This window comes from Schistocerca gregaria, chromosome 9 (assembly GCF_023897955.1).
Source record: "Schistocerca gregaria isolate iqSchGreg1 chromosome 9, iqSchGreg1.2, whole genome shotgun sequence".
Classification (NCBI taxonomy): domain Eukaryota; kingdom Metazoa; phylum Arthropoda; class Insecta; order Orthoptera; family Acrididae; genus Schistocerca; species Schistocerca gregaria.
The window spans coordinates 234,242,450-234,268,815 of record NC_064928.1 but is presented as its reverse complement, the minus strand read 5'-3'; the positions used below and the strand labels follow the sequence as shown (position 1 = coordinate 234,268,815).

The following is a 26,366-nucleotide window of genomic DNA, read 5'->3' as shown; positions in this document are numbered from 1 at the left end:
TGTTGCGAATTGAGTTCGTAGTAAACAAGTAATTGATTAAAACGTCTTGCATCACGCTGCAGGTAATCACGCATCTCCATGTTTATGACGTCATGGCTCCTGAACAATGATATCTTTTTCCAAGAACGTGGTAGTAGTGAATACCGACCGAAAAGTGTGTTGCAAACAGAGTGAGTAGTAATGAAGTAATAAATTTAAATGTCGTGCCTGGTGAGGCAGTTTTGCATGAACAGAGAACATGTAGTAAGAGATTAACTTTTCCCCTTTCAATGACATAATTTTGCAGGATACGGCCTGCTAAATGTGTTGCGAATTGAGTTCGTAGTAAACAAGTAATTGATTAAAACGTCTTGCATCACGCTGCAGGTAATCACGCATCTCCATGTTTATGACGTCATGGCTCCTGAACAATGATATCTTTTTCCAAGAACATTCGGTGGTAGTAGTGAATACCGACCGAAAAGTGTGTTGCAAACAGAGTGAGTAGTAATGAAGTAATAAATTTAAATGTCGTGCCTGGTGCGGCAGTTTTGCATGAACAGAGAACATGTAGTAAGAGATTAACTTTTCCCCTTTCAATGACATAATTTTGCAGGATACGGCCTGCTAAATGTGTTGCGAATTGAGTTCGTAGTAAACAAGTAATTGATTAAAACGTCTTGCATCACGCTGCAGGTAATCACGCATCTCCATGTTTATGACGTCATGGCTCCTGAACAATGATATCTTTTTCCAAGAACGTGGTAGTAGTGAATACCGACCGAAAAGTGTGTTGCAAACAGAGTGAGTAGTAATGAAGTAATAAATTTAAATGTCGTGCCTGGTGAGGCAGTTTTGCATGAACAGAGAACATGTAGTAAGAGATTAACTTTTCCCCTTTCAATGACATAATTTTGCAGGATACGGCCTGCTAAATGTGTTGCGAATTGAGTTCGTAGTAAACAAGTAATTGATTAAAACGTCTTGCATCACGCTGCAGGTAATCACGCATCTCCATGTTTATGACGTCATGGCTCCTGAACAATGATATCTTTTTCCAAGAACGTGGTAGTAGTGAATACCGACCGAAAAGTGTGTTGCAAACAGAGTGAGTAGTAATGAAGTAATAAATTTAAATGTCGTGCCTGGTGAGGCAGTTTTGCATGAACAGAGAACATGTAGTAAGAGATTAACTTTTCCCCTTTCAATGACATAATTTTGCAGGATACGGCCTGCTAAATGTGTTGCGAATTGAGTTCGTAGTAAACAAGTAATTGATTAAAACGTCTTGCATCACGCTGCAGGTAATCACGCATCTCCATGTTTATGACGTCATGGCTCCTGAACAATGATATCTTTTTCCAAGAACATTCGGTGGTAGTAGTGAATACCGACCGAAAAGTGTGTTGCAAACAGAGTGAGTAGTAATGAAGTAATAAATTTAAATGTCGTGCCTGGTGAGGCAGTTTTGCATGAACAGAGAACATGTAGTAAGAGATTAACTTTTCCCCTTTCAATGACATAATTTTGCAGGATACGGCCTGCTAAATGTGTTGCGAATTGAGTTCGTAGTAAACAAGTAATTGATTAAAACGTCTTGCATCACGCTGCAGGTAATCACGCATCTCCATGTTTATGACGTCATGGCTCCTGAACAATGATATCTTTTTCCAAGAACATTCGGTGGTAGTAGTGAATACCGACCGAAAAGTGTGTTGCAAACAGAGTGAGTAGTAATGAAGTAATAAATTTAAATGTCGTGCCTGGTGCGGCAGTTTTGCATGAACAGAGAACATGTAGTAAGAGATTAACTTTTCCCCTTTCAATGACATAATTTTGCAGGATACGGCCTGCTAAATGTGTTGCGAATTGAGTTCGTAGTAAACAAGTAATTGATTAAAACGTCTTGCATCACGCTGCAGGTAATCACGCATCTCCATGTTTATGACGTCATGGCTCCTGAACAATGATATCTTTTTCCAAGAACATTCGGTGGTAGTAGTGAATACCGACCGAAAAGTGTGTTGCAAACAGAGTGAGTAGTAATGAAGTAATAAATTTAAATGTCGTGCCTGGTGAGGCAGTTTTGCATGAACAGAGAACATGTAGTAAGAGATTAACTTTTCCCCTTTCAATGACATAATTTTGCAGGATACGGCCTGCTAAATGTGTTGCGAATTGAGTTCGTAGTAAACAAGTAATTGATTAAAACGTCTTGCATCACGCTGCAGGTAATCACGCATCACCATGTTTATGACGTCATGGCTCCTGAACAATGATATCTTTTTCCAAGAACGTGGTAGTAGTGAATACCGACCGAAAAGTGTGTTGCAAACAGAGTGAGTAGTAATGAAGTAATAAATTTAAATGTCGTGCCTGGTGAGGCAGTTTTGCATGAACAGAGAACATGTAGTAAGAGATTAACTTTTCCCCTTTCAATGACATAATTTTGCAGGATACGGCCTGCTAAATGTGTTGCGAATTGAGTTCGTAGTAAACAAGTAATTGATTAAAACGTCTTGCATCACGCTGCAGGTAATCACGCATCTCCATGTTTATGACGTCATGGCTCCTGAACAATGATATCTTTTTCCAAGAACGTGGTAGTAGTGAATACCGACCGAAAAGTGTGTTGCAAACAGAGTGAGTAGTAATGAAGTAATAAATTTAAATGTCGTGCCTGGTGAGGCAGTTTTGCATGAACAGAGAACATGTAGTAAGAGATTAACTTTTCCCCTTTCAATGACATAATTTTGCAGGATACGGCCTGCTAAATGTGTTGCGAATTGAGTTCGTAGTAAACAAGTAATTGATTAAAACGTCTTGCATCACGCTGCAGGTAATCACGCATCTCCATGTTTATGACGTCATGGCTCCTGAACAATGATATCTTTTTCCAAGAACGTGGTAGTAGTGAATACCGACCGAAAAGTGTGTTGCAAACAGAGTGAGTAGTAATGAAGTAATAAATTTAAATGTCGTGCCTGGTGCGGCAGTTTTGCATGAACAGAGAACATGTAGTCAGGGATTAACTTTTCCCCTTTCAATGACATAATTTTGCAGGATACGGCCTGCTAAATGTGTTGCGAATTGAGTTCGTAGTAAACAAGTAATTGATTAAAACGTCTTGCATCACGCTGCAGGTAATCACGCATCTCCATGTTTATGACATCATGGCTCCTGAACAATGATATCTTTTTCCAAGAACATTCGGTGGTAGTAGTGAATACCGACCGAAAAGTGTGTTGCAAACAGAGTGAGTAGTAATGAAGTAATAAATTTAAATGTCGTGCCTGGTGAGGCAGTTTTGCATGAACAGAGAACATGTAGTAAGAGATTAACTTTTCCCCTTTCAATGACATAATTTTGCAGGATACGGCCTGCTAAATGTGTTGCGAATTGAGTTCGTAGTAAACAAGTAATTGATTAAAACGTCTTGCATCACGCTGCAGGTAATCACGCATCTCCATGTTTATGACGTCATGGCTCCTGAACAATGATATCTTTTTCCAAGAACGTGGTAGTAGTGAATACCGACCGAAAAGTGTGTTGCAAACAGAGTGAGTAGTAATGAAGTAATAAATTAAAATGTCGTGCCTGGTGCGGCAGTTTTGCATGAACAGAGAACATGTAGTAAGAGATTAACTTTTCCCCTTTCAATGACATAATTTTGCAGGATACGGCCTGCTAAATGTGTTGCGAATTGAGTTCGTAGTAAACAAGTAATTGATTAAAACGTCTTGCATCACGCTGCAGGTAATCACGCATCTCCATGTTTATGACGTCATGGCTCCTGAACAATGATATCTTTTTCCAAGAACATTCGGTGGTAGTAGTGAATACCGACCGAAAAGTGTGTTGCAAACAGAGTGAGTAGTAATGAAGTAATAAATTAAAATGTCGTGCCTGGTGCGGCAGTTTTGCATGAACAGAGAACATGTAGTAAGAGATTAACTTTTCCCCTTTCAATGACATAATTTTGCAGGATACGGCCTGCTAAATGTGTTGCGAATTGAGTTCGTAGTAAACAAGTAATTGATTAAAACGTCTTGCATCACGCTGCAGGTAATCACGCATCTCCATGTTTATGACGTCATGGCTCCTGAACAATGATATCTTTTTCCAAGAACATTCGGTGGTAGTAGTGAATACCGACCGAAAAGTGTGTTGCAAACAGAGTGAGTAGTAATGAAGTAATAAATTTAAATGTTGTGCCTGGTGAGGCAGTTTTGCATGAACAGAGAACATGTAGTAAGAGATTAACTTTTCCCCTTTCTTCATTAGGTGAGAGGGGGGTCGGGATCAGCGAGGAAAAGTCTCGCAAAGGTTTGGAATTGTCTGTTAATATGGTTGCAAGTCACTGCGTGCTCTCATCGTCAAATGCTGGATAAGTATAATCTGACCATTTGCGCAGCTTGAGATACGCTTCTTTTTCACCATCATCACAGGTAGGTGACTCTACATCTACATCTACATCTACATGGATACTATGCAAATCACATTTAAATGCCTGGCAGAGGGTTCATCGAAACTCCTTCACAGTTATTCCAATCTGGTATAGCGCTCCGAAAGAACGAAAACCTCTATCCTTCCATACGAGCTCTGATTACCCTCATTCTATCATGGTTATCTCTCCTCCCTATGTAGGTCGGCGTCAACGAAATATTTTCGCATTCGGAGATGAAACTTGGTGATTGGAATTTTGTGAGAAGATTCCTCCGCGACGAAAAACGCCATTGTTTTAATGATGTCCATCCCATATCCTGTATCATTTCAGTGACACTTTCACCCCTATTTGGCGATAATACAAAACGTGCTGCCCTTCTTTGAACTTTTTCTATGTACTCCGTCAGTCCTATCTGGTAAGGATCCCACACCGCGCAGCAGTATTCTAAAAGAGGACGGACAAGCATAGCGTAAGCAGTCTTCCTTAGTAGGTCTGTTACATTTTCTAAGTGTCCCGCCAATAAAACGCATTCTTTGGTAGCCTTCCCCACAACATTTTGTATGTGTTCCTTCCAGTTTAAGTTGTTCTTAATTGTAATTCTTAGGTATTTGGTTGAATTTACGACCTTGACTGATTTATCGTGTAACCGAAGTTTAACGGATTCGTTTTAGTACTCATGTGGATGACCTCACACTTTACGTTACGTCTTTCAACAGCGTTTCTCAAAAACACCGTTGTCTTTTCTACAGGGACTCCCTGTTGAGTTCACGGAGCATTTCCGTAAAACTTGTGTGTTAATCGGCTCTAAAGTCAATACAACTAGCAGCATGCTTCAAAATTGCATCGATGCCTTGCTTCAGTCCAACTTCATGGGGATCCCAAACAATGGAGCAGTAACCAAAAATGCGTCACAGAAATGTTCTATACGCTCTCTCCTTTAGACATGAGCTACACTTCCCTAGAATTCTCGCAATAATCCGAAGTCGAACATTCGTCTTCCATACAACCGAACTTATGAGCACATTACGTTTCATCTAGCTCTGCATGTTACACCTAGATATGTAATCGAAAGATGTAGCAATAAATTCAGGTGTTTCCCTGATAAGTGCGTTGAGGTCTTTGCTATTCATACTGTACAAGTATTAATGAACTTGCAGACAACAACGCAGAATGTTCAAATGTATGTGAAATCTTACGGGACTTAACTGCTAATGTCATCAGTCCCTAAACTTACACACTACTTAACCTAAATTATCCTAAGGACAAACACACACACCCATGCCGGGGGAGGACTCGAATCTCCGCCGGGATCGGCCGCACAGTCCATGACTTCAGCGCCTTAGAAACACCGCAGACCTTAGGCTTCCTACAAAAAATTCAGTTATCTGTTCTGAAACACTATCTCAAAAAATCTGCGCAATCATTCATTCACGACATGATGCTGACGCACATAATTGCTTTATTCATTATTAATTTACAAATGAACATCCAAGAGCAATAATCTTATTATTAATGAATGCTTCATCAGGTTTCGGAATTAAGACACAATGGAATTACAGACATTAGGTGCAAGTGGACAATGATTGAAATCAATGGAGAAAGTTGATAATTTGTGCTGGATGGAATTCAAACCCATGTCTCCTGCTAACAAGGCAGATGCTCTGACCACTGAGCCACCCGGGCATACTCGTCACGGCAACTGCGTGTCCCCCCTCAGACCCAAATTCTCAGCGTATGAACACACCAGAGATGTAGTGCCCCTTGCGTATTATACTCATTACTCGCGGCATTTCTGAGATTTCTGTAAGAGTTCGAGCCTGGTTTGGACATGTCTGAAAGAACAGACTCCACATACACTCCTGGAAATGGAAAAAAGAACACATTGACACCGGTGTGTCAGACCCACCATACTTGCTCCGGACACTGCGAGAGGGTTGTACAAGCAATGATCACACGCACGGCACAGCAGACACACCAGGAACCGCGGTGTTGGCCGTCGAATGGCGCTAGCTGCGCAGCATTTGTGCACCGCCGCCGTCAGTGTCAGCCAGTTTGCCGTGGCATACGGAGCTCCATCGCAGTCTTTAACACTGGTAGCATGCCGCGACAGCGTGGACGTGAACCGTATGTGCAGTTGACGGACTTTGAGCGAGGGCGTATAGTGGGCATGCGGGAGGCCGGGTGGACGTACCGCCGAATTGCTCAACATGTGGGGCGTGAGGTCTCCACAGTACATCGATGTTGTCGCCAGTGGTCGGCGGAAGGTGCACGTGCCCGTCGTCCTGGGACCGGACCGCAGCGACGCACGGATGCACGCCAAGACCGTAGGATCCTACGCAGTGCCGTAGGGGACCGCACCGCCACTTCCCAGCAAATTAGGGACACTGTTGCTCCTGGGGTATCAGCGAGGACCATTCGCAACCGTCTCTATGAAGCTGGGCTTCGGTCCCGCACACCGTTAGGCCGTCTTCCGCTCACGCCCCAACATCGTGCAGCCCGCCTCCAGTGGTGTCGCGGCAGGCGTGAATGGAGGGGCGTATGGAGACGTGTCGTCTTCAGCAATGAGAGTCGCTTCTGCCTTGGTGCCAATGATGGTCGTATGCGTGTTTGGCGCCGTGCAGGTGAGCGCCACAATCAGGACTGCATACGACTGAGGCACACAGGGCCAACACCCGGCATCATGGTGTGGGGAGCGATCTCCTACACTGGCCGTACACCTCTAGTGATCGTCGAGGGGACACTGAATAGTGCACGGTACATCCAAACCGTCATCGAACCCATCGTTCTACCATTCCTAGACCGGCAAGGGAACTTGCTGTTCCAACAGGACAATGCACGTCCGCATGTATCCCGTGCCACCCAACGTGCTCTAGAAGGTGTAAGTCAACTAACCTGGCCAGCAAGATCTCCGGATCTGTCCCCCATTGAGCATGTTTGGGACTGGATGAAGCGTCGTCTCACGCGGTTTGCACGTCCAGCACGAACGCTGGTCCAACTGAGGCGCCAGGTGGAAATGGCATGGCAAGCCGTTCCACAGGACTACATCCAGCATCTCTACGATCGTCTCCATGGGAGAATAGCAGCCTGCATTGGTGCGAAAGGTGGATATACACTGTACTAGTGCCGACATTGTGCATGCTCTATTGCCTGTGTCTATGTGCCTGTGGTTCTGTCAGTGTGATCATGTGATGTATCTGACCCCAGGAATGTGTCAATAAAGTTTCCCCTTCCTGGGACAATGAATTCACGGTGTTCTTATTTCAATTTCCAGGAGTGTATTTACTGAAGTTTCAGAATATCTGATCTTATCCTGAATAAATTGCATCGCTATACTTTTTTTTGCTCATTGTGGGTTTTGGCCAAACAAAAATTTGACCACTAAGCCTCTATAACGTAGCTGATTTTCCACTTCACACCCAGTGAACAATCTTTAACCTGAAAACAGAAATGTCACTCTAATGATAATTTTTCCTATTTACACCAAGACAATGACATCCGATGAATTTAACCAGTCTCATGTTTACTTTGTGACGAGTGAGCCATATATTGCATGTAATTCAATGAGAACGTGCAACCATGTGGTCTTTTCTTATGTTGTGATCCTTTACTTTCAGCCATGTACTGCCCTTTCTGGAGTCATGTCCTCGACTTCTGGAACATCAGAAATGAGCCAAACGTCCTGTTCTACAGCTATGAAGACATGAAGTCGGTATGTATGTACTACATAACCCATATGTACTTTAAAAAAAAATGACGCACCACGTAGGAATAATCGAAGTGGCTCGGAAATCGGTAAATATGACGTACGTGTACAAGCAAACAAATGATTACAATTTGAGAAAAATTGGATGATTTATTCAAGAAAATGAGCTTCACAAATTGAGTAAGTCAATAACGCGTTGGTTCATCTCTGGCCCTTATGCAAGCAGTTATTCGGCTTGGCATTGACTAATAGCGTTGTTGGAGGTCCTCGTGAGGGGTATCGTGCCAAATACTAACTGGCACAATAGATCGTCATAATACCGAGCTGGTTGAAGGGCACAGCCCATAACACTCCAAACATTCTCAATTAGGAAGAGACCCAGCGACCTTGCTGGACAAGAAAGGGTTTGGCTCAAAACGGTTCAAATGGCTCTAAGCACTATGGGACTTAACGAGGTCATCAGTCCCCTAGACTTAGAACTACTTAAACCTAACTAACCTAAGGACATCACACACAACCATTCCCGAAGAAGGATTCGAACCTACGACCGTAGCACCCGTGTGGTTCCGGACTGAAGCGCCTAGAACCGCTCGACCATAGCGGCCAGCACAAGCGAAGAGTGGACGGAAATTTGTGGTAAGGACTATGGGACCAAACTGCTGAGGTAATCGGCCCCTAGGCTTGCACACTACTTAATCTAACTTAAACTAACTTACGCTATGGACAACAAACAACACACCCATGCCCGAGGGAGGACTCGAACCTCCGACGGGGGGAAGCTACGCGGACCGTGACAAGACGCCTGAGGCCGAGTGGTTACCCCGCTCCGCTAAGAGTGAACGGCGGGGATATCATTCTAGAGGCAATACGGGCTGCAGCTTGGGAAATATATTGGCATAATCGACTCTGACGAAGAACAGATTAATTGGGAAGAAATTGAAGCACTAGTTGCAATGTTATTTTTCATCAACCAAGGCTATTTTCAAGTGATTATCTGAATAACGAACATAAAGAAATTAATACAAGTACGTCCAAATGCATTAAGTTGCTTGAAGTGGGGACGCTTCTGTGGCCTGGTAACTTGGAACGAACATCCTGAAAACATCAAAGGTGGTCGGCCGTTTGCGTACTAATGTTGTGAGCGCCTGTGGATAGTGGTTGCAGGATGAGGAAACGACAATAGGCGGCAAGGTGTTGGAAGGCTACACAGCATCACAGAACATAGATGTCGACGACTTGTGCACTCTGTAGAGCAGGAGAGGAGATTATCTTTGGCAGATCTGACAACAGGGTACGATGCTGGTGGAGGGACAAGTGTTTTGGACAGTGCCGTTCAGCCCTAATTGTCAAACGTGGGGCTCTGCAGCAGACGCAGCCATGTCGACTGAATGACGTAGTCAGCAGTAGGCATGGGATCATCGAGATTGGACTGTGGAAACATGTCACATGATAGGATCATGTTTCGCCGATGGTCGTGTCCGATTGCGTCATCGTGCAGGTGAATGGGTGCTCGAGACGAGCACCTCGCCACGGATGTAGGCCGGTGAGGGTCTAGCATTATACTGCCGGGTGATATTCGCGTGGGATACTATTCGAGATGGCATAGTAATGTCTACAACGTGGCAGCTGTGGACTACGTTAACTGTATTGCTGACCAGCTGCATTCCTTGATGCTTCATGTCTTCCCCGAGAGCGATGGCATGTTCCAACAGAATAACTCTGCGTGCCACAAGGCCATATCATGCAACAGTGATTTCAGGAGGATGATAGTGTACTGAGGTTAACGCCTTGACTGTGAAATTCACCTGCTCTGAAACCGATGGAACACATGCGGGACCGCTACCGAACATCAGTTCTGTGCCACAAACCACTGGTCCATAAGTGCATGACCTTTTCGTATAACTGGTTATTCATTCGCATGAGCCAGAATATGCGCTGATGAACAGAAACGTTACGACTGGTTAACAGCGTGTTGCACCACTTGTGGAACGCAATAAGCTTCGGTTCTGCTTGGTATGCATTCGACAGGTCCTTTTCCACATCCACATCTACATCTACATCTACATGGATACTCTGCAAGTCACATTTAAGTGCCTGGCAGAGGGTTCATCAAACCACCTTCACAATTCTCTATTATTCCAATCTCGTATACCGAGCGGAAAGAATGAACACCTATATATTTCCGTATGAGCTCTGATTTCCCTTATTTTATCGTGGTGATCGTTCCTCCCTATGTAGGTTGGTGTCAACAAAATATTTTTGCATTCGGAGGAGAAAGGTGGTGATTGGAATTTCGTGAGAAGATTCCGTCGCAACGAAAAACGTCTTTCTTTTAATGATTTCCAGCCCAAATCCTTCATCATTTCTGTGACACTCTCTCCCACATTTCGCGATAATACAAAACGCGCTGCCTTTCTTTGAACTCCACCAGTCGTACCTGGTAAGGATCCCACATCGCGCAGCAGTATTCTAAAGGAGGACGGACGAGCGTAGTATAGGCAGTCTCCTTAGTAGATCTGTTACATTTTCTAAGTGTCCTTCCGATAAAACGCAGCCTTTTGTTAGCCTTCCCCACAACATTTTCTACGTGTTCTTTCCAATTTAAGTTGTTCGTAATTCTAATTCCTAGATATTTAGTTGAATTTACAGCTTTTAGATTAGACTCATTTATCGTGTAGTACTCATGTGGATGACCCCACACTTTTCGTTACTTACGGTCAAATGCCACTTTCTGCACCATTCAGATATATTTTCTAAATATTTTTGCAGTTTGTTTTGATCCTCTGATGACTTTATTAGTCGACAAACGACAGCGTCATCTACAAAGAACCGAAGACGGCTGCTCCGATTGTCTCACAGATCGTTTATATAGATAAGGAACAGCAAAGGGCCTATAACACTAACTTGGGGAACGCCTGAAATCACTTCTGTTTTACTCGATGACTTTCCGTCAGTTACTACGAATTGTGGCCTCTCTAACAGGAAATCACAAATCCAGTCACATAACTGAGACGATATTCCACAAGCACGCAATTTTACTACGAGCCGCTTGTGTGGTACAGTGTCAAAAGCCTTCCGGAAATCCAGGAATACGGAATAGATCTGAAATCCCTTGTCAATAGCACTCAGCACTTCATGTGAATAAAGAGGTAGTTGTGTTTCACAGGAACGATGTTTTCTAAAGCCATGTTGACGGTGTGTCAATAGACAGTTTTCTTCGAGGTAATTATAATGTTCGAACACAATATATGTCCTAAAATCCTGCTGCATATCGACTTTAACGATATGGGCCTGTAATTTAGTGGATTACTCCTACTACCTTTCTTGAATATTGGTGTGACCTGTGCAACTTTCCAGTCTTTGGGAACGGATCTTTAGTCGAGCGAACGGTTGTAAATGATTGTTAAGTATGGAGCTAATGCATCAGCATACTCCGAAAGGAACCTAATTGGTATACAGTCTGGACCAGAAGACTTCTGTTTATTAAGTGATTTAAGTTGCTTCACTACTCCGAGGATAATTACTTCTACATTACTCATCTTGGCAGCTGTTCTCGAGTCGGATTCTTGAATATTTACTTCGTCTTCTTTTGTGAAGGCATTTCAGAAGGCTGTGTTTAGTAACTCTGTTTTGGCAGCACTGTCTTCGATAGTATTTCCATTGCTATCGCGCAGAGAAGGCATTGATTGTTTCTTGCCGCTAAGATACTTCACTGACGACCAGAATCTCTTTGGATTTTCTGCCAGGTTTCGAGACTAAGTGTCGTTGTGGAAACTGCTATAAGCATTTCGCATTGAAGTCCGCGCTAAATTCCGAGCTTCTGTTGAAGTTCGCCAATCTTGGGGATTTTCTGTATGTTTAAATTTGGCATCTTTGTTTCGTTGTTTCTGCAACAGTGTTCTAATCGGTTTTGTGTACCAAGGAGGATCAGCTCCGTCATTTGATAATTTATTTGTTATAAATCTCTCAGTTGCTGCCGATACTATTGCTTTGAATGTAAGCCACACCTGGTCTACATTTATGTTATTAATTTGGAATGAGTTGAGATTGTCTCTGAGTAAGGCGTCAAGTGAATTTTTGTCTGCTTTTTGAATAGGCATATTTTTCGCTTATTTTAAGAGGATTTGGGGATTACAATATTCAGTCTCGCTACGACAACCATGTGCTCACTAATCCCTGAATGGGTTTTAATGCCCGTTATTAACTCAGGACTATTTGTTGCTAAGAGGTCAAGTGTGTTTTCACAACAGTTTACTATTCGCGTGGGCTCATGAATTAAATGCTCGAAATAATTTTCAGAGAATGCGTTTAGCACAATTTAGGATGATATTTTATGCGTACCTCCGTAACTGAACATGTATTTTCGCCAACGTGTCGAGGCTAAATTAAATCTACCACCAACTATTATCGTATGAGTCGGGTACGTGTTTGAAATCAAACTCAAGTTTTCTTTGAACCTTTCAGCAACTGTATCATCTGAATTGGGAGGTCGGTAAAAGGATCCAATTATTATTTTATTCCGGTTGCCATCAATGACCTCTGCCCATGATAACTCACAGGAAGTATCTACTTCAATTTCGCGACAAGTTAAACTACTTCTGACAGCAACAAACACGCCACCGCCAATCGTGTTTAGCCTATCCTTTCGGAACACCGTTAGGTTCTTCGCAAAAACTTCGGCTGAGCTTATATCCGGCTTTAGCCATCTTTCAGTGCCTATAACGATTTGAGCATCAGTGCTTTCTATTGGCGCTTGGAGCTCTAGTACTTTCCCAAAACAGCTACGACAATTTACAACTATTATATCAATGGTTCCTGTATCTACGTTCTTCCTGTGTTCAGCCTGCGCCCTTTGTGACTGAAGCCCTTTTTGTGTTTTCCCGAGACCCTCTAACCAGCGTCGATGCAAGAGGACGTGCTGCTGGGTATTAGAGGTACCGGTGTGTACAGCAATCTGGACCACCACCTCTGAAGATCTTGCTGTATGGTGGTAAAACATTCAACGTGTGGTTTTCATGAGCAATAAAAAAGGTGGAAATGATGTTTATCCGTCATTTTGATTGGCAGCTCCTTGTATTGACCGTGTTTGCAGTTAAAATTGTTGGGTGTGAGGTCCGCCAGTGCCTGAGAAAAACGGTGTTGTGCATAACTGGCGGACCTCACATCAAACAGTGATGTTTATGATGATCTCTATTCCAATTTTCTGTACAGGTTCCGGAACTCTCGGAACCGAGGTGATGCAGAACTTTTTTTGATGTGTGATTTTTCTCCTTTTTCCTTATTTTTGTTCTTCGCCGTTTCCATATCATATTTTCAATTGTTCCATTGCGGGGATATAGTTCGCAAACTTTTGCCTATATCTAGCATCTTTTGTCAGTGGCTGTGTCTTGTTCATGAGGTATACTCTGTAGCCCAGATAGAAGTGCTCATCTTGGTCACTAGTTAGATAATGTGGAGTATGTCATGTTGTCCAGGTGTTTTTCTTCCTTGTGGAATAATAGTTTTCGTCTGATTTTGGTGAAATCATTAACAAACCCCAGTGTCAGACACTAAGAGGGAGGCACTGCACATAATAGTGAATTTTACTGTTGAAATTTCGATATACTACGTCCCAAAAAGGGACGAGGAACGTACGTCTTATAAAATTATCATGACCACATAGAACTTTATGAACGCTCATATTTTCCATGCACTACTCGTGAAAGGAATAGGAAAGGGGGAAAACATAGTTATGTCCAAAGTACCCTCCTCCATCTACGCTTCAGGAGCGTAGAGGTTGTAGTATCCCCATCAGCTGCTCAGAGGTGCTGCATCTTGCAATTATCAGTCGCTTTCAAGGGCACAAAAAGCATTTCTTTTGGGACGATTTGCTCTCAAGGACAGAGATGTGAACTATGTGAAGTACATGTATTTGTAACACAAATACAAAATGCGAAATAGCAAACTTTATATTGTCATTGAAATAACTTTTTTTCAAAAAATGTTTTCTGTTTCATATGAAGTACTTAAAATAGAGATGTTTCGTATTTGTAGAGTGCGAAATGCTAGTCTTCAATTTTTTTTATTTCATACTTAGAAGTTTTCATTTATTTAATGAGCCATTTGTTTAAACAAAAATGATTCCATGACACATACAGATGGCGCAATATGCGCCGAGGTGTACCTATCAAGTGAATATAACCATGACACTAATGATTAGAAAAGGCAATAAGGCTTGAGTAGACATTATATGTCTATCATTGTTGTTTGTTTCATGAAAAATGTACCGAAATCAACTGATAACGCCAAAAGAATTGAACGAAGGAGGGAATGAGGTCGCATGCATTACATTCGGAGGTCCTTAGAGCTATGTATATGTCCTGATCTCAAAGTAATTCCAACAAAAAAGTTTATAGTGCAGCCATGTCAAAATATCAAGCACTTTGGAATCTGTGTTCAAGTTTTCCTAAAGCCTATGAAACTTCCTCTTCGTATACATGTCTAACATGTGGAATTCATACTATAATTCTGTTCAAGATCTACTCACAGTCAAGGATACTCTAAATAAACTTTAAGGAAACTCTGATTAGCAGCTTTTCAAGAAATTGAAATACAGTTTATTAACAAATACATAATTGGTTCAAATTCTATTGCTAATGGCATCGGAAGGAGGGACTAAGATACCTACTCAGGATGTCTTTTGCCTGAGCTAATGAGAATGGAAAGAATCCTAAGCAGCTTGCAACAGGATAGACCTATACATTGTGGTGTGGTTGTAGAATTTATTAAAGGAAGTCTTAATCGGCGTTTTTAGAGATTCTGTAAATTGATGGAACAAAACGCAAAGGAAGGCATATTAGCATCTGTAGCTTATTCTTTTTCAAATGAAAATGAGAACTGAGGCGAGCAGAGTATACTTTAAGAAACTATTTAGTTCACAAGTGCAGAAGATGAAACAAGAAGAGGAAGATGGGAAGAACTTGCAAAAATTTAAAAAGAAGAAGAGTTTGATCCGTATTATATGTTTGTTGAGGACTCTGAGTCTTCTGTAGACCAGTGATAGTGGCAACACTTCAATAGATCTGGAAACAATGCAATATTTAAAAGATAATGACAATAGTCTAGACACCTTGAAGAGATGTCCAACTGTGTTACAAAGTTCTGTTTCTGTTGAACCATTACTTTCGTTTGATGGAATAGTAATAAGGCCACATAAACAGGACTTGAAAACTGAAACATTTGAGCTATTACTGGTGTTACAATCAGTGAATTAAATGGCATGTAAATTTTTCACGAACTGGAGGCATTTTATTCGAATAAAGGTATCTTTGAAAATCTGTGATTTCCATTTTGTATTTAAATATTTTTATTTAAAAGCATTTTGTATTTACATCTGAAACAGAAAAAAGCATCTGTATTTTAAATTTAAATACTTTTAAAAAAACTATTTTGCACATCTCTACTCACAGGAATCGGGTCACATAGGTATCCAATATTGCAATCTCATAAAGTACATTACACGAATTGCTATCAGTCACAAATTGCTGCTATTCCAATAATGACACTGCTTTGGCCACTGGCTGGTTTCTATTTCATGCCAAGCACTCAACAACATAGGTTATAGATTACACATTCATATTGGGACCGGACAGAAAAAATGTGTACACAGCTGTCAAACAGATGCTTTCTCTTTAACTGAATTTCAGAAGCCCATTCACATTTCTTTGCAGGATCTGACGTCTGTGATCCTCAGACTGGGCGCGTTCCTGGGAAAAGCAGTACCAGAGGAACAGCTGCCCCGCATGCTGGACCACCTGAGTGTGGAGAAGATGCGCGCCAACCCCAACGCCAACTACCAGCCAATGGTGGAGCATCTGCGCAAGGAAGCCGGGCTAGTGCCGGCCGCCTCTCTGGGGAAGCACTTCATCCGCTCTGGCATCCTGGGCGGTGGTCTCACTGGCTTCTCCGACGACATGCTCCAGAAGATCGACGACTGGACCGAGCAGTGCTTGCAGGACTCGGACTACACCGGCCCCAGCTGAGGGCGCCCCTCTCTATCCCACACCTGTAAAATACTAATAAAAACGTTTCACTCGCCTTTACAGTGTCTTGAGTGTTTCATTTGAAAGACTTTTGGGGGGTGGAGGGGAGAACCTTCTACTTTTGTGTTTGACCTATGTCATTCTGGTTTGACTATGGCGAATGAAGGGATGAAAATCTGGCATTTGCCTTATGGCCAGGAGAAATCTCTGTTAATACCATGGCTGCGACTGACTGAGCACTGTAGCACTTTTGTGTCTTTTCTATAACAGCACAGATTGCCTCATTCTATATTGTCTTGAAGTTTGGTTTCGATCTGAAGCTAGCATATCATCCCCAGCATATCGACGAGTGCTTTGATCTTATCTTCCAGTACTATGCCAAGCACCTTGTTGTCTTCTGTTCTAGTGCCTGCTGTGTACTTGACCACACATGGCCACTTCTTCCTCTGGCCCAAGACCCACAATGAGTGGATAATCTTTCCCCAGCTGCTCCTCCACCAGAGATAATAAGCACTGAGCAGTGCAAGTGCACCACTGATTCATGTTATTGAATTTTCTGATACAAAATATAAAATTAACCAAACTCAACGGTTTTGAATTCCCAGTTTTTTGAAATGCTGATGAGTGATTAAACATTGGAAATTAACAACATAAACATGCTAAGAAAGACATTACAAAAACATGGTTCAAATGGCTCTGAGCACTATGGGACTTAATTGCTGAAGTCATCAGTCCCCTAGAACTTAGAACTACTTAAACCTAACTAACCTAAGGACATCACACACATCCATGCCTGAGGCAGGATTCGAACCTGCGACCATAGAGGTTGTGCGGTTCCAGACTGTAGCGCCTAGAACCACTCGGCCACTCCGGCCGACAAAGACATTACTACCCGTGGTCTGTTTGTCATATGTAGAATACAAATATATTATTTTAGCACACTACTTCGTAGTTAGTATTCATATTACTTATACGATTTAATATTACAGACATATACATACATTCATGTTGAAAGGTCTCTGTTGGATTCCTTTCATGTTAATTTCTTAAATCTATTGTCATTTACGGCATAAATTCCTCTTCTAAATTTACTGTGGCGTTTCTGACTATCTGCGAGGAGACTGAGTAGTGGAACGTGTTACTTTTACACATAAACAAGAACGATCTGTCACACTACTACACTTTAAAACACAGTTTATATGCAATTCAAGACACACAGTCTCATACGGAACCTACATCCGCCTTCTTTTATGTACTGTGTATGATACGATATTGTCATCCCCCTTCCCTTCTGTGTGAGAGGATGAATGAGCAAATGTATTTCTAGTTGCATGCTTGAGGGTAGCTTGAGGGTCTGCTAGAGAACAGAAGGACCGACGTCGGAACAGGTAGCTATGCTTTCTGAAAGCAAAGAGGTTTCTATCCTTAGTATTGTCCTGTCTGTCCCTTGTCATGTTGGTATAGGAAGCTGCCTCTCTGGTCACTTCCGTTTTGTATACAGAAGCACCCTTGGTAGAAACCCAGGTCAGGCTGTCCGCAGCGAGTGTCTGAAGTGGTAAGATCTCCAGCTAAGCGCGTGTCTGCTAAGTCCGTAGGACAATAGATTTCTTAAGTTCAGCCTAACTGAAAATTTAATCACCTTTATTTCAGATTTAGCTCTAAAATATATAATGTTATCTTAAATTACAACGCAGTGTGATTCGAGTGTACAGTTCAGAATATCTTCCGGTAGTTGCTTTGTCACTACTTTGTGAGTAAAGTGGAACCATGTATTGATCAGTAACTCTAACTAGGATCATCAATCTTAAATGCGAATGTGCATGAGATTATAACGTCTCGTCTTGACAATATTTTTCTATGTAGCAACTTTTCTTTATGTTCAACACACGTGGGGTGTACTTCGTGAGACCAGTACCACGTGCTTATACAATTGTGTCACCCATCAGGTTAATAGTAAGACGATAGTAACCAGTTAGAGGTTTTTCTTTTGTAAATTGCTTTTCGATCTAATTTATTTTAATTATCAAAATTATTGTGAAGTTACACTGTTTGTGTAAACCAAGTTGACCCCGTGAAGCATGTGGTGTAAGCATAAAAGTAGCTCTCAGCTATTCTTTTCGGGAAGATTTCACAGAGAGTTAGTATGAATTTAGTATACCAGTGTGTGGTAATTACATGACGGACAGGATTGCGCTACAAACGTTACTTCTTTGGATAAATATTGAATCGGTTGGTTGTGCTTAATTTCCTCTTGCATATGTTTCAACGTTCTTTGTGTGTTATTTTATGGATGCAGTGTTGTATGTAGTCTCCCAATCTTGGCTCCCTATTTGATGTGTTCCATCAGATTACAAACTCACATTTTCACAATCCTAAATAAGGCACCAATTTAGTTAAGAATCAAGTTTAATATGCTCAAATTTCAATGATCAATCTTAAAATAAATTTCCAAATATAAACCGATTTATTCCTTTTTATTTAAATTCTCTTTTATATATATATATATATATATATATATATATATATATATATATATATATATATATATATATATATATATCACCAGTTGTTGTATGACGATTAAAAGATTATACTTAATGTTAGTCTGGTTTGGAATTTGGTAAACTAGACTGGATACCTGGTGAAACAGCTCCTCAGTAATGCAAGGTTAACTTCCCCAGACAGCTCACAGCTTTTAACCCACTTTTATGGTCTTGAATAGCACCACCGCTTACACCACAAATTAATGCAACAACATTACAATGTATACGTTAAAAACAAATGGTAAAATGCAAATGATGAGATATGGTATACAACTTATAGAACAGTGGTTAACAATTGTAGACTGTCACGTAAAAGACGAGATAGTCAAAAACTCAGTTTTTCAGGAAAGGCTAATAAAGCATTTTTCGTATTGTTAGATGACAAACTGATTCAAAATGACTAGCAACTTACTAACACCTTTCAGTATATCTTTGTAACGTGTGAACTCTCCGTATGTCAGATAAGCTGTACAGAACAACAGCCGACTTCTGGATCGTATTTTAATGTAGACAAAAATCAGAAGACACGTGACATGAACAGAGACACAACTGTCTTGAGCTAATAGAGAGTAATAGCAAGTACAACATGCATCACGATTCTGTCAGGAAGCTACACTTCAGGTCAGTAATGGAATCTATGTACTGATACAAATAAATACTTAAACCTTTCTTTGAACTTCTGTGTGGGTGCGCTGAGAAACATCAAGAGAGGAAAAATATGTAGGGAAATTTGCCAATAGGCAAAAAACAGCATCATTTTACATATCCAACATTTGCTGCTAGCACAGAACCTAAAATTGAATAAGCCTACCTTCAATAATACAAATAATCTTGTTCATTCTACCCCATTCGAAATTTTGTAAGCTATTAATTGCTACTTACCAACAGATAATGTTTCTCTGACTTGCTGCATAATTTGATCTCCAGGAAAATGTAGGCTGTGCCCTCCATTTGTAATTACCAGATTTTCCCTCCAAATTTTTTGGTCCATGTTTTCTTCTTTCCTTCATCAAAAAGAAAAGAAAAAATGGCACATATCCCCTTTATAATAAATATATTTGCAGCCAGGGACACATCAGACATTGGATTGTTGCAGATGTCACAGCGCTCGTGAGTGGTCTGGCACTGTAATACTGAAACAGAGGATGCACCATGTATGGGCGGTTAGAAGTACAATTACAGCACTCTGTTTCTTGTGCACCGGCCTTGTTAACATTACACATAACATCTGAGAATCCTGTTGCTACAGAGAATTGCAACTTGTGTCAGTAAAGCAGGAAAGCCGACCGAGTAACATGCATGGCATATAATGCCTCAATCAGTTTACAGACCAGGATAAAAAATTTGGAGCCATTACTTTTCAGCATGCCCTTGTATTACATGCTCAATAAAAATCTTTTAAACAACTTTGAATTGAACTTTTGAGCTGTGTATCCTAAAATAATTTATATAGTGATGAAAAAAATCACAACACCAAAATATAATTAATATACAGTTATAAAATATCTGGAATACATTTGACTAGGTAGCATATTTAAGTGATAAACACTGCAAGATCATAGTTAATGTCTGCATGAGCTAAGCCATTGTAAATATTAAATGCTTGTAAGTAGTATATAAATGAGAGTTCAGGCTCAAAGAGCATACTGGATTAAAAATTTCACTTTCATAGTATCCCCCTGACAAAACTTCATCTGTACCCACAAAACGATATTCTCATTTAACTAAAAAATAAATTATTCATTTAAATTTAATATTCTAAAACCTAAATTTAAAACAATAAATAAAAATTCTAAAATTTATTCAACATGTTCAGTAACATCAATTAGCCAGTCTTCAGTTTCAATAATGTTTCTCTAATTTATCACTGCCTGGCCAAAAGATTATGGTATAATGATATAAAAGAGCAATTTTAAATTTATCATCTAAAAGTAATAAAACTTTTTCACCACGTTTACTTGAAATGTTGTAAGATTTAGGTTTTTTTGGCTCTTATAATTTAGTGAACATTTCTGCATAATCGTTACTATCATTGTCAGATTCAGCTATTAGATTTTCAATGCTACCATTCATGCTCATTTTATTTTGATTTATTTATACAGAAAAAATTTAAGTTTTCAAAAATTAAACCTTTTTTCAAAGGTTTGGAAAAGGTTTTAATTTTTGAAAATTTTAATTTTTTATATAGGTAAAAAAATCACATCACTACACATTCAGATACCCAATTTCAGCTACTATTTAATGTTTATACTTCGTTTAACATCGAAAGTACAATAAAAATGGACGACATATGTGAGAGAAAGTAAATGAATAAATAAAAATGGAAATAAATGAAGATTGAAAGGGCAACCAAAAATGGACAACAAATGTCAAAGAAAGTAAATGAATGAAAGAAAATGAACGAAAAAATGGAAGTTAATGGAGAGTGAAAGGACAACAAAAAATGGACAACATACATGAAAGAAAGTAAACGAATGGATGAAAAATCGAGGTAAATGGAGATTGAAAGGACAGCAAAAAATGGTCAATATGTGTGAAAAAAGCAAATGAATGAAATTAAATGAATGAAAAAATGGAAGTAAATAGAGATTGATGAAAAATGAGGACAACAATTTGTCTTTTTTGCATTTGTTAAATGGACAACTCAAAGCAGACAGTAAATAAATGTACTAAATGTTGTGTAGTGAAAGACATTGCTGAATATGAGATAAAGTTAGATAAAGCTAGATTGATTGGTAAAAAATGTGTAAATAAGGTTCAGCTTAGTAGATATTATTCAAACAAAAACAATAACAACAGTAACATACTGAATAGTAACGATGATATGGAGCAGATATTAAAAAATTGCATTAAATGTGATACAGTAAAAAATGTAACAGAATATGGGAAGCAATTAGGTAAATCTAGATCAATCTGCAAAAAGTACTTAAATAATGATCATATGATTAGTTATTATATTAAATTGACTAACACTCAGAATAGTATGGAAAACTTGCAGAAGTATATAGACAACAAACAAGATAATAACCCATAAATAGTATCGGCAACAGCAGTAATAGTAAAAGGTTGAATATATTTAATTGATTTAATATTATAAACAATTTAGATTGTTTTGCAAAAAGTTATGGAAAGATACTATCAGTTTCTAGGGACTGTAGAAAATTAAGAAAGGTGGGAAATAAAAATAAATATTATTCAACTCAAAATAGATTTTATAACTTACTAAAAACTGCAGTAAGACAGAAACGCTACAATTATAGATCTATTTTACAAGAATAAAATGCATTACCAGGAACAAGGAAAAATTAAATAGTTTATTAGATGAAAAATACCAAGTAGAGTGTTTGTACTTAATTGTACTTAAAAAAGGTTGTGTGAAAATTGCTGTTTACAATAAAGAAAAAGACGCATTTGTAGAATTAAATGAGTTAACAAAATGTAGCCCAGAGAAATATATAAAAAAGATTTTAAGACAATTAACAAATGTTACAAGGAGAAAACGCTTCGGCTTCTAGTGAATAAAGGGAAACAGAAAGCCATGTTCAAACCTCCCTCGTGCAAATCTTTTTTTTCCACTGTTCACTATATTGAAATTCGTGTCTGTGTCGTCATGTAACGTTCGTTTGTAACAGCGGTGTGTAAGGTAACCGAAAGGAAGTGACTATCGAATGTGAACAGCAAACGTTTAATGGCTAGGCTACAAGTCAACCGAATCCAATAGGGTTTCAGTTTGCTGCTGGCATTCGATCACCTGCAATAAAATTGTATTGACGTAAATTGAAAGGTTTGAATAAAATTATTCGAATCGTAGAATTTGCGTTAAATGTGCTAGGTTGACGTGGATAAAGTTCAGCTAGAATGAGAGTTAATATTTGTAGAATTTACCTAAATCGGATATAGTAATCAGAATCAGTAACTGACTTTACTAATAGATAAAGGCTCCTATAAATAATAGGGTAACATGCAAGTAGTAAAGAAAGGAAACTCCAGAGTTTCACATTCAACATAAAACATCACTGCTCGTCAGAATCAAATTTTCACTCTGCAGCGGAGTGTTTGCTGATACGAAACTTCCTGACAGATTAAAACTGTGTGCCGGACAGAGACTCGAACTCGTGACCTGTGCCTTTCGCGGGCAGGTGCTCTAGCGACTGAGCTACCCAAGTACGACTAACGACCCGTCCTCACAGCTTCGGAAATCTTGTTATTCTATTCACGCCGCCACCCCCAGTGCAATTAGACATCTTCTTTTGTGCCACACACACACTTGCTTCACATATTCAAAAAAACGACTGAACGTGATGAAAGCTCAAAAGGTAGTAAGACTCCTTCACACAGTGAAAGTAAAGTTATGTACTACTACAGTTTCATAAGAATGTCAAATATTTACCAAAAATTGTGAAAAAATATAATAGAAAACAAAAATATCGGCACTCAATATTTTCATATGGATATATCGTGGTGAACCATATCGCCGATATGAATCTGAATTTTTGAGAAAAATGTCGACATATCGGTAAGCAATATTTTATCAGCAGCCCAAAATGACAGTATTGTTCTGAGCTGTGCTGATGAAATTATTTGTCATTTTTCTGTGTTTGTAAGGCATACGAAGCCAATATCTGGCTTGTAATTCTGTGCATTTACAAGAATTTTATTTTTGTTCAGGAAATCTTGCAATCTGTCATACATTATTTTTTCAATTATTTTCGATAGAGTTCTGAAATTTTTAATGTCTAATTTGTCACCACTTTTAAAAACTAGTATTAGTGTTGACTGCTTAAGTTTACTTGGAAATATACCAGCTTCAAAGGAGTCATTGATTATGTACACAAGTTGAGAGACAACATTATCGGTACTATATTTAATCACTATCGTTTTTCAGTAGAAGCGCACGTCTTCTAGCTTCTAATAACATACCGCACGCAAAATTCTGGTTTCAACTGAAAATACGCATTCTTAACTATCGATCTTTTGTAGAAGACCGTTAAAGTTAAGAAATCATTACACAATTAAATTGTTTGGAGAAAACTGAAAAATCAAATACTCTTTGTTTGAATATACCCACTGTTTTGTAGGACAGATATGGACTCACATGATCCAGAGTGATAAGTATCGGAGAAACGTAGAAAACAATTATCGCATTTTTGCGTTTGCCATCTTAACAGTGCAATCTGAACCCAATAGAATTCATCTAGAGCCACGTTAAGAAATTCGTTGCGAGAAGTAACAAGACATTTAAGTTGTCAACCGTACTAGGACTAATGCACGAAGCTTTGTGACGCGTCACTGCCAAACGATGGCGAAACAGCACGTCATAAAAGAGGAGGAGGTAATCTGGATTTTTTGGTGGCTTTGTACTCTATTATTGATCGCCTCGTTATCGACATAACAGTACTGAAATGTACCCTACTGCCCGGAGTCTGATTCAGAGATTACCAGACAACTGACTGTAATCCCTTCAGTGGCTTCAGTACTTAACTACATGGGAAATCAGCAGTGCACTTTTACGCCATACAAAACTCATGCAGAAAAATTTCCCTTGTTGAAGTCAGGAATTTTCATCACTTTTGTTTTTAATTACAATACTGTGTTAGCTAAGATAGCATGTCTGGTGACCTAAGAAGCGTATCGCCCGATTTTTGTCAAATATTATTTCCTTCTGTTTAAAAATTGAATGACATTCAAACCTACATAGTTTCCCTGCTCGTCTCTTTCTGCGTCTTTACTACATCACTGCAGTTTAGTTGGATCACTTACCTGGCCAGTGCTGTCCAAGTAAAACGCGACGATAAAGCTGTTGCCCCGTATCATCATTGAATCAACATACGCGTAACCTAGAGCATAAAACGTATCCTCATTATCCTCCTGCATTTGAGACAGCTTGGCTTCTGCCCTACGTGAAACAAAATCTAATGATGCTCCGCCAATCGTTGAAGAATACATGCGTAATGTTTACACGAGGTTTCTTCTTAAGCTGAAAGGAGTATAGAATGTTTAGCCATCTAATGTTCATTGACGATTGAATTGTTTCCACATCTGGTTTTTGATCGGCCTGTTCAACCATTCGACAATCCTAGCTTTCAAGTTGAAAAATGTCAAGAAGTCGTTTATTCCATATCGTTCCATTACCACTTTGAAATGCCTGTTGTAAAATTCACCTCCATGTTATAAGATTCGAAGTTTTTCAGGTCACCAATTCGTACCAGTCTGTAGAAATTGTTCAAAAATCTCCTCAACCTTCTTTCCTGCCTTTACCTTCACAGGTTGAGCCCAGGGGAATTCGGAAGATGTACCTATGACCACTAGAATCTACTTGAAACCTTTATTTGATCGTGAATATTCGCACATATCTATGATATCAGCTTGCCCCAAATCATCCAAATCTCATATTATCACATGTCTGTAAGGCAATGTTTTACATGCTGGTCTTTGGAGCTCGTGAACTACCATCTCCATCATTACTCAACCATGCATCTTTCTCGAAGCTCTGATATGACTGATATGATTTTGTTCATTCCCTGTGGCAGTTGTTGCTGAAAGTAACTATAATCAGTTTATAATTTTATTCAGGTCATCGTAATATATATATATATATATATATATATATATATATATATACTCCAGAGGTAGATTGTTCAGTCTTTTATGGTGAACTTCAGACACTTTGCCTGTACTGTGTGCACCTGCTAGCGCTGGTTTAATTACTTTCTTGTGTTTGCCGTTCTTTGAGATTTTCATTCGTCCTTCTGAGGTGTTTTCCTTCCTACGTACATTAGACATGTGTAATATTTCATCAAATACTTTTATATGTTTCGGGATGTACATTTTTATGTTCCTAGTTTTTAGGGATATTAGCTCTAATAAACCGGATGGTCTTTCAAATTCCTTACTGTCAATTCGTATTGCATTCTCAGTTAAACCTACTGAGTGCTTACCCAATAGTTTTGTCCCTCTGACTTCTTATGATCAGTCTCACTCAGCATTATTGTAATGATTAATGAAGTCAGTAATAACATAAGCTTCCTCCACCTCCTCCTCATCATCATCTTCTTCTTCTTTTCTGCCCCTGTCCATGATGTATAGTAGCCTTTTCAGACTGTCAGTTATTAGCTTAAACATACCCCAGAGAAACTGATCTCATTACAACTGCTCTAACTTTAACAGTCGTCCACACTTGAATAATTTCACATATTGTTGTCAACACTCTACTGTATTCTATGCCATTTTTGAGATAGCTTACAACTTATATGTAACTGAGACTACTGGCGATGGTGGAAGTCATGTGTCTTAGCTGTGTTCTTAATGTACCCATGCAAATCAGTTAATTTTGTGTTGACTTCTTCAATTTCTCAGTCACATATAGTTCACACTGCTGTATTCTATTAGTCAACACATCACCATTTATAGCCACCACCTCAATAAGAATTTACAATTCAGTTAATTTATTGTTGATTGTCTAGATTTTTCTGTCAACATATAGATGCATGTACATTCCACCTCCAAACGAATGTGCAACACAAGTCAAAATTTTTCCATGCTCTAGAGTATACTGACACACTCACATTTGAGTACACTGACTTTCATACAGAATCTCATTGAAATTTCGTCTATATCGGCCCTCATTCGATTTCCTAGTTTTATCTAACACCAGAAACCCATACTGCGAGTTA

The 26,366-nt window shown here is 39.5% G+C and overlaps 1 protein-coding gene across 2 annotated transcripts in view; it reads left to right on the top strand.

The window, feature by feature from the left end:
* LOC126291798 (luciferin sulfotransferase-like) overlaps positions 1-16,208 on the top strand; it is a 242,722-nt gene extending 226,514 nt beyond the window's left edge. For both annotated transcript variants that reach the window (XM_049985495.1, XM_049985494.1), the window contains 2 exons: positions 8,041-8,135; positions 15,839-16,208. In XM_049985495.1, coding sequence (XP_049841452.1) covers positions 8,041-8,135; positions 15,839-16,150 — 407 coding nt within the window. In that variant the 3' untranslated portion in view covers positions 16,151-16,208. The remainder of the gene's footprint in view (positions 1-8,040; positions 8,136-15,838) is intronic.
* Positions 16,209-26,366: the final 10,158 nt, after the last annotated feature.